Source organism: Zonotrichia leucophrys, chromosome 25 (assembly GCF_028769735.1).
Source record: "Zonotrichia leucophrys gambelii isolate GWCS_2022_RI chromosome 25, RI_Zleu_2.0, whole genome shotgun sequence".
Classification (NCBI taxonomy): domain Eukaryota; kingdom Metazoa; phylum Chordata; class Aves; order Passeriformes; family Passerellidae; genus Zonotrichia; species Zonotrichia leucophrys.
Window position 1 is genome coordinate 3,911,538 of NC_088194.1, and position 9,023 is coordinate 3,920,560.

A 9,023-nucleotide genomic window follows, 5' to 3' on the forward strand; every position below is an offset into this window, starting at 1 on the left:
TCGGAGCCGCCGAGCCCCAGGCACCCGGAGCTCCTCACGGCCTCGCTCCGCCTCTGCCCCGCCAGGGATGATTTGCCTAATTATTTTTAATGGAAAACGCCCATTTCCGTGGCTGCAGCCGGACCCGGAGCTCGGGAATTCACGTGGCCCCGCAGACGCCAGGGAGGAATTTGGGAAATGAGTGGATTCCCGGCCCGGTGGCGGGGCAGGTTTTTTGGGATGCTCCAGCAGCCTCCAGCCCAACACCTCGTGAGGACCATTAGGGACAGGATGGGATGTGGGATTCGGGGGATTCTTTTATTTTTAGCCACGTCTTCTGACCTTTTTCTGTGGTGTTTTTCCACGGAGCTGCTGGAAACTCCTCGCTCACCGCTCGTCTCGTGATGTTTTCCGTCCGCTCCCGAAGTTCTGACTCAAATCCCGTCCCCGTTGTCGTGACGGTGGCGTTGTCCTCGTGTGGCACGAGCAGGCAGGTGACCGGAGGAGTGACCACCACCCTTTTCCCTTCATTTTATCCCAAATCTGCTAAATTCCACCCAGCTGTAAATCCAGAAACCCAAAAACGTGAATCAAATCTGTTCCCCCCCAAAAAAAACATTGGGAAATCATTGCAATTGTTGGGCTGAGAACAGATTTGAGCAAGAAAAGCTCAAAGGGAGAGTTTGAACAGAATAACCAAAAAAGGAGGAAATTTTTCCTGCAGTCAGCAGCAATATCCCAACCCAAGGGGTCACAAATCCCAAATTTATTTATTTCCAGGAAATAACAAAAAACCACCACGCTGGACAGCAAAATTTGGAGGGAGAAGAGTCAAAACCTCCATTGGTGCCCTAGTGGAAAACGACCTCGCCTCTGGTGCGAGTCACTCCTGTCCCTGGCTGTGTCACCGGGTGGCTTCGGGCTGGGTGGCAGCGAGCGGAGGAGAACCCCAGAGCCTTTGATGTCTCAGGGGAACTGGTTGGGTCTCTCTTCCTTCTTTTCCAGGCCGGGACGGCTTTTCCGCGGGGAGAAAGCGGCGGCTCCGAGCGGTGAGGGCTGCGTGAAGTTTGTCACCTTCTCGGGCTGGGTGTGACCTCCCGGCACCAGAAACGGGCACCAAAATCGGCCCAAAGGCCACTGAGATCAGGGATTTCATCCCTCATCGCCCTGGGCGTCACCTGGTGGAGCTGGGACACGCGGGAGAGCTCCTGGAAGGTCCTGGAGAAATGTGAAGATTTCCCTGGAGGCCAACAGGCCAAAATCAAAGAAATCAAATTTGTATTAAAAAGGAAAAATCAAAGATTTGTGGCAAAAATGACCAAGGCAAGGATTGTCCCCTGGGATGGGGAATGTCCAGGGCTGGAAAATCATGGAAAGAGGGACAGGGAGGGGTTTGGAGCCTGTCCAGGGATGGGAATGGAGCTGGAAAATCCTGAGGGAGCTGAGGGGGCTCAGCCTGGAGAAAAGGGGGATCCAGGAGGAATTTTGGGCTCCTCCAGGGAAGATTTGGGATCTGATCCCAGGGAACGGAGCCAGGACAAGAGGGAACGGCCTCGAGCTGTGCCAGGGGAGGCTCAGGGTGGGAAATTTGGGAAAATTCCACCTGGAAAAGGGAAAAGGGGCTTGGGGAAGGTTGGAGTGACCACCCCTGGAGGTGTCCAGGGAATTCCTGGGCCACATCTGGAGCTGTGTCCGATTTGGGTCCCACAGCTCAAGACCAACCAAGGGCACCCAGATGTTCCCGGGACCTTGAGGAAAAGGTGGACTGGGAGATGCTGAAGGATTTGGGGATGATCCTGGGGCCTCTTTGAGCCGTCCAAAATATTCATGGAGAGCCTCTTCCCACTGAGGGAAAACCCAGCAGATTATCAGGAATAAAATTCCCAGCAGAAGGAATATTGTAAGAGAACCAAGCCCCATCCAGAGTCCCATCCCACCTCCATTCCCCAAATGCTCCAAAACAGATTTTTTTTCCAGAGTTCAATCCTGAGGGGGATTGTTTCCAGGCTGTCTCATCTGCATTTCCCAGTCCGTAGGAAATGCGTGGACGGGGCATTCCTGGCAGTCATGAGAGCCTCACATCCCACCCCGGCGACATTAAAAATTACAACGTCGAGCCAAGTAATTGAAGGATTGGAGCAGAGCAGGTCTGGATTATTAAATATTTGATTTCCATACCCCTGAGGTGTCTCACTTCCGGAGCCACGGACACCAAAATCCTATAAAAGGATTCCTATTGTCCTGCTCCCCAAGCCATTTTTGGTTTCATTTGGTGCTCGCTGGTGGAGAATTGGGTAAGTCCAGCTCGGTTTCCTTGGAAGTCACCTCGTGGTTGGGGTTTGTTTTTTTTTTCATTTTGGAGCCGTGCAGAAACAAATTAAAAGACTTAAAAGTGTTTCTGCTTGGGGATATTGGGGTTGGGATTCCCCCAGATTTTAATTCCGTCTTCTCCGGGGTTTATTTGCTGCGGGTTTTGCTCTTTTTCCGCCGAGGAGGACGAAATTCTCTCTGTGTCCTCACCGACTTTGTGCCGTGTTTCACCCGGGGAATTTTTGGCGTTGGGAGAGATCAAAAGGCCAGGCTGGGACTTCAAAGGGGAGGAGTGGGAGGGGTGATAAGAGCGGAGCCTCGCAGGCTGCCAGGGAGGAAAAACCCGGGTGGGAAGGGCCAGGCAGATTTTGTGGGAAGAGCAACCAGGGCAGAGCCTTTCCTTGGGGAGGTTTTGCAGCACGGAGCCGCCACTGGCGTCCTCTGGGTGTTCTGAAGCCTTTTTGGATGAAATCAGGGTAGAAATATTAAAGATTCATCCCGAACCAAGGGGAGGTGTGGGCAGGTGGAGGCTTCTGACCTAAAGGAGCCCAAACAATTTTTGCTTCCTGTTTTGAGAGGAAGCTCCTTGAAAACAGCAACAAATTTGTCTAAAACGCTTTCACATGGAGTCACTTCCTCGCCTCACGGCTGTTTTCCCAGTTCAGGATTTGGTGCAAAAATAATTAATTAATTCAGTGTATAGAACAGCCTGGAATGTTTTCACACCTTTTTAAAATTAAATTTCATCCCTTCCTGCTTCCAGCCTCCCCCTTTCCCCCCAAAGATGCGTCGCGCCACCGGCTGCCCGCTGAGCCAGATCTGCATCCCCCCTCCGGCCGTGCTGGTGCGGAGCTTCCCGGTGAGCTCCAGCCTGGATCCCTTCCCAGGCCTCCCTCGCCGCCGCAGCCCCGGCTGCTACCCCGGCACCACCACCTACGTCAGCCTGGGCAGCCTGGGCAGCCTGGCCCAGGCCACCAAGCCCTGCGGCCTCGTGGCCACCTTGAGCGGCGCCCCGTGCGACCAGGACGTGGTCGGGTGCTCCACGAGGTTCTGCAGGAACCCCTGCTGCTGCTGCCGGGTGACCGAGAGCTGCAGCAGGAGCCGGGACCTCTGCCAGGAGGTGGCCAAGGGCTCCACGGGCACGTGCCAGGATCTGTGCTGCCAGGAGGTCACCAAGTGTGTCACAACGTGCCAGGATCCGTGCTGCCAGGAGGTCACCAAGTGCACAACCACGTGTCAGGATCCGTGTTATAAGGAGGTCACCACGTGTGCCACCACATGCCAAGATCCGTGTTGTCAAGAGGTCACCAAGTGGTCACAACATGCCAGATCCGTGCTGCCAGGAGGTCAGCAAGTGTGTCACAACCACGTGTCAGGATCCGTGTTATAAGGAGGTCACCACGTGCGCCACCACATGCCAAGATCCGTGTTGTCAAGAGGTCACCACGTGCACAACGACGTGTCAGGATCCGTGCTGCCAGGAGGTCACCAAGTGCACCACCACGTGTCAAGATCCATGTTATAAGGAGGTCACCAAGTGTGTCACCACGTGTCAAGATCCATGTTGTCAAGAAGTGACCAAGTGTGTCACCACATGCCAGGATCCCTGCTGCCAGGAGGTCACCAAGTGTGTCACCACGTGTCAGGATCCATGTTATAAGGAGGTCACCAAGTGTGTCACCACGTGTCAGGATCCATGTTATAAGGAGGTCACCACGTGCACAACGACGTGTCAGGATCCGTGCTGTCAGGAGGTCACCAAATGTGTCACCACGTGTCAGGATCCGTGCTGTCAGGAGGTCACCAAGTGCACCACAACATGCCAGGATCCGTGTTGTAGGGAGGTCACCACATGCACCACCATGTGCCAAGATCCCTGTTGTAAGGAGGTCACCAACTGTGTCACCACGTGCCAAGATCCGTGTTGCAAAGAAGTGACCAGCTGCACCACCACGTGTGTGGATCCCTGCTGCCAGGAGGTCACCAAGTGTGTCACCACATGTCAGGATCCCTGTTGTAAGGAGGTCACCAAGTGTGTCACCACGTGCCAAGATCCCTGCTCCAAGGAGGTGACCACGTGCACCACAACATGTAAGGAGGTCACCAAGTACACAACCACGTGCCAGGATCCGTGTGGTCGGGAGGTCACCAAATGCGTCACCACGTGCCAAGATCCATGTTGTAAGGAGGTGACCACATGCGCCACCACGTGTGTGGATCCGTGTTGCAAGGAGGTCACCAAGTGTGTCACCACGTGCCAGGATCCCTGCTGCAAGGAGGTCACCAAATGCGTCACCACGTGCCAAGATCCGTGTTGCAAGGAGGTCACCAAGTGTGTCACCACGTGCCAGGATCCGTGTTGCAAGGAAGTGACCACATGTACCACGTGTGTGGACCCGTGCTGCCAGGAGATCTCCAAGTGTGTCACCAGGTGTGTGGATCCCTGCTGCCAGGAGGTCACCAGGTGTGTCACCACGTGTGTGGACCCGTGTGTCACCACGTGTGTGGACCCGTGTGGCAAGAAGGCCCCCAGGGGCCTGACGCCGTGTTACGAGCCCTGCTGCAAGAAGGTGACCAAGTGGAGCAGCCCGTGGGTGATCCCGTGGTGCAAGAAAGGCGCCAAGTCCAGCGCCAGATGTGGAGACCCCTGCTCCAAGAAGGGGAGCAAGTCCAGCTCCAGATGTGCGGATCCGTGCTACAAGAAGGTGTCCAAGAGCTCCACCCCGTGCCAAGATCCGTGCTGTGTGACCAGGTGTGACCCCAGGTGTGTGGACACGTGTTGTCAGGAGGTCGCCAAGTGCAGAACCAGGTGTGTGGATCCCTGCTGCCAAGAGGTCACCAAATGTGTCACCAGATGTGTGGATCCCTGTTGTAAGGAGGTCACCAAGTGCACCACCAGATGTGTCGATCCATGCTGCCAGGAGGTCACCAAATGTGTCACCAGATGTGTGGATCCCTGTTGCAAGGAGGTCACCAAGTGTGTCACCAGATGTTTGATCCCTGTTGCAAGGAGGCACCAAGTGGCCACCAGATGTGTCGATCCCTGCTGCCAGGAGGTCACCAAATGTGTCACCAGATGTGTGGATCCCTGTTGCAAGGAGGTCACCAAGTGTGTCACCACGTGCCAAGATCCCTGTTGTGTGACCAGATGTGCCACCAGATGTGTTGATCCCTGCTGCCAGGGGGTGGCCACATGTGCCACCAGGTGTGTGGATCAGTGCTGCCAGGGGGTGGCCAGGTGCCAAGATCCCTGCTGTGCCACCAGATGTGCCACCAGTGCGTGACCCCTCGCCAGGAGTGCCAGTGCCAAGTCTTGCTGCCAAGGAGTGACCACCTGCCAGGACCCCTGCGGCCAGAGAGTGACCACCTGCACCACCAATGCAGACCCTTGCTGCCAGAGGTGACCACCTGCACAAAATCCTGCGGCCAAGGTGACACCTGACCACCACTGCCAGGACCCTTGCTGCCAAGGAGTGACCACCTGCCAAAACCCCTGCGGCCAGAGAGTGACCACCTGCGCCACCACTTGCCAAGATTCCTGCTGCCAGGGAGTGACCAGGTGCCAAGGTTCCTGCTGCCAAGGAGTGACCACCTGCCAGGACCCTTGCTGCCAAGGAGTGACCACCTGCCAGGACCCTTGCTGCCAGGGAGTGACCACCTGCACCACGACTTGCCAGGACCCCTGCGGCCAGGGAGTGACCACCTGCACCACCAGCTGCCAGGGAGTGACCACTGGCCGAAATTCCTGCTGCCAAGGAGTGACCACCTGTACCACCACCTGTCAAGACCCTTGCTGCCAAGGGGTGACCTCGTGCCAAAATTCCTGCTGCCAGGGAGTGACCACCTGCACCACGACTTGCCAAGATTCCTGCTGCCAGGGAGTGACCACTTGCCAAGACCCTTGCTGCCAGGGAGTGACCACCTGCCAAAATTCCTGCGGCCAGGGAGTGACCACCTGCACCGCCACCTGCCAGGACCCTTGCTGCCAGGGAGTGACCTCGTGCCAAGACCCCTGCTGCCAGGGAGTGCCCACCTCGTGCCCAGCCCCGTGCTGTGTCCCCAGCCGTGCCACCTCTCAGTCCCGCAGAGGTGTCCAGGTTGTCACCAGGTGCGCCGACTCCTGTCCCACCACCTGCGTCACCCAGACCTGCCCCGTGTGCGGCCAGCGCTGCTCCGTCTCGGGCTGCCCGAAATTCCGGGCTCGCTGAGGGGCTCCGGGCTGGGATCCCCACGGAATCTCCGGAGGAAGAGTAAATCCTCGTTTTCCTCACGCTCTGCCCCGTTCCTGCTGTTTTTCACCTCAAGAAAGCGCCGTTCCTCACGGGACGTCACCGAGCGATTTTGTGCCCCCGGGATTGTCCCCTGGGAGAAAGAATCTGAAATTCCCCCTCGCACCGGGAGTGTGATGGAGGAATTCCCCTCTTTGTTCTGTTCTTCCTCCTGATCTTTTTCCTTGAAGAAATAAAAGAAACGATCTTGGACTCAGCCTCGCTCATTTCCTTCGCTTCCTTTTAATTCCTTTCCTAAAATCCCGATTTTTTAAATAAAAAATGTTTGGGAAGTTCTCACTGGGATTGTGGAATGGGCACCCAGGGATCATCAAATCCAACTCCTGGCCCTGCTCAGGACATCCCAAAATCATTCTGTGTCCTTGGGAGCATTGTCCTGGAGCTCTGGTGGGTTCGGGATGGTGACCATTCCTTGGGGAGCATGGTCAGTGCTCCCACACTCTGGTGGGAAGAACTTTTTCCCAAAATCCACCCCAAATTCCCACCCCCTGGCACATCTCCAGCCTTTCCCTCAGTCCTGGACGTCCCGGATTTCCAGTCAGAGCTGAAATCCCGACAATGTGTGAAATCCCAGTTCTGCTAATCCCACATTCCATTGAAAATAAAAGACAATGTCTGAATCGCTAGACTCAATGCTCCTTAATTCCATCAATTGTTTTAATAAAATTCAGTCTCACTGATTGCTGAATCAGGTCATAAATCCCAGATCAATGCCTGAAATCCCAAATCAATGTGTGCTGAGCAGTCATTGTGGTCTGAATTCCGGATCATGTCCTGAATCCCAATCTGTGGAAATCCCAATCAAAATATCCCATCTGTTTGAATCCCAGATCAATGCCTGAAATTGCAGATCAGTGTCTGAAATCCCAGATCAATGCCTGAAATCCCAAATCAATGTGTGATATCCCAGATCAATGTCTGAAATCCCAGATCAATGTGTGAAATCCCAGATCAACATCTGATAACCCAGATCAATATCTGATATCCCAGATCAACATCTGAAATCCCAGCTCAGATGGAATTTCCAGCCTGGAAAAACACCTTGAAACCCCAAAAAAAGATGAATTTTCCAAGCACTCCTCCATCACTCGATCCCAAACCCCCAACCGGGGACCGGGACCGTCCCGGGAGGCTCCCGAGGTTGATCTGGGCTGGGAGCCGGGCCCAGGGAGGGTTTGGCGGAGCAAATCCCGCTCGGAATGCGGGCGGGAGGAGCGGGGGCGGCGGCAGACGGGGCGTGACCGTCTGGGAGCCGCCACCGGCTCCTCTGAAGATGCCCCAAGGCCCGGGCTTGGTGACAACCTGCTAGCTCTCTCCAAAAATTCCTTAAAATTCCGTGCAAGCAGAGATATCCTTCACTCCTTCTCCCAAATCCCTCGGTTTTCTTGGAAATTAAATGTAGGTGGGGAAAAAAAAATGGGGTTTTGGATTAATTTTTCCCTTCTGGCGTGGTGCTGGCAGGAGCGCCCATTAATCCTTCACGTGTCCATAAAATTCAGATTTGAATCATCTCGGAGCTCCCATTTCCAGAAACAAACAAACAAACAAATAGGAATTCTTCCTGCATGAACACCTGGATGTTTATTTCACACCTGTGGAATTAAAACTGGCAGAAAATTGCTGCTCACTACGAGGAAATGTTGTAGAATCTTCCTGGTTCCTCTGCCAGGTGAGCTCTAAAATCTCCGTGGAGATCAAAGCAATTTTATCCACTAAAGTAAAAAAAAAATTCCAGAAAAAAATCCAGAGATTTTTCCTGAAAAAAACTGAGAAAATCGAAGCAAAGAAGGCAAAGAGATAAAAGAGGCGAGGAATTATTTTTTTTTCGTAACCACAGCCAGTTCCTCCTTCCCAGATTTAATTACTCAGGCGCTAATTGTCATTCTTCCCCGAGCGCTCACCTTCCGCAGTAAACAGGAAAAGAGGCCGGAATGGCGGGATTTGGGTTCCTGTCATGGCTGGGCCCAAATTGTCCCTCGGGCATGGACCAGAGGAGCCACTCACGCCCAGGTGAGCCTGAATGTCCTCTCCTCTCATCCTCCTGGCATCCCAAAAATTCCAGGGCTCCCGGAGCCACCTGGACACTGCCCTGGAGCTGGCCCAGACCCTCCCGCCTCGCCCAGGCCCTTGTGGGAATGGGCAGAGGGGAAAGTTGGGTCTGATGAAGGCCCAGGAGGGTTAATTGCAAATGGGCGTGGAGGGCTTGGGCAGGAGAATGGGGAGAATCCCTGATTTCTGTGAAAATTGACCAAAACACACAGAAAAAAAAATTCCTTTTCTTGCTTGGGAAGATGGGGATTTTTGGGGTGGAGGGATTGGACCTTGATTGCGTGTCCAGGTCTGGAAAATCATGGAAAGAGGGACACGGAGAGGCTGGAGCCTGTCCAGGAGTGGGAATGGAGCTGGGGAAGGGTCTGGAAAATCCTGAGCGAGTTGGGGGGCTCA

At 54.5% G+C, this 9,023-nt stretch overlaps 1 protein-coding gene across 1 annotated transcript; it reads left to right on the forward strand.

The window, feature by feature from the left end:
- The first annotated feature begins 3,073 nt into the window (after positions 1–3,073).
- Positions 3,074–5,573, forward strand: LOC135457655 (keratin-associated protein 16-1-like). Its single transcript, XM_064732352.1, is given in 2 exon segments — positions 3,074–3,615; positions 3,617–5,573. Coding segments are annotated over 2 exon segments (2,499 nt in total).
- Positions 5,574–9,023: the final 3,450 nt, after the last annotated feature.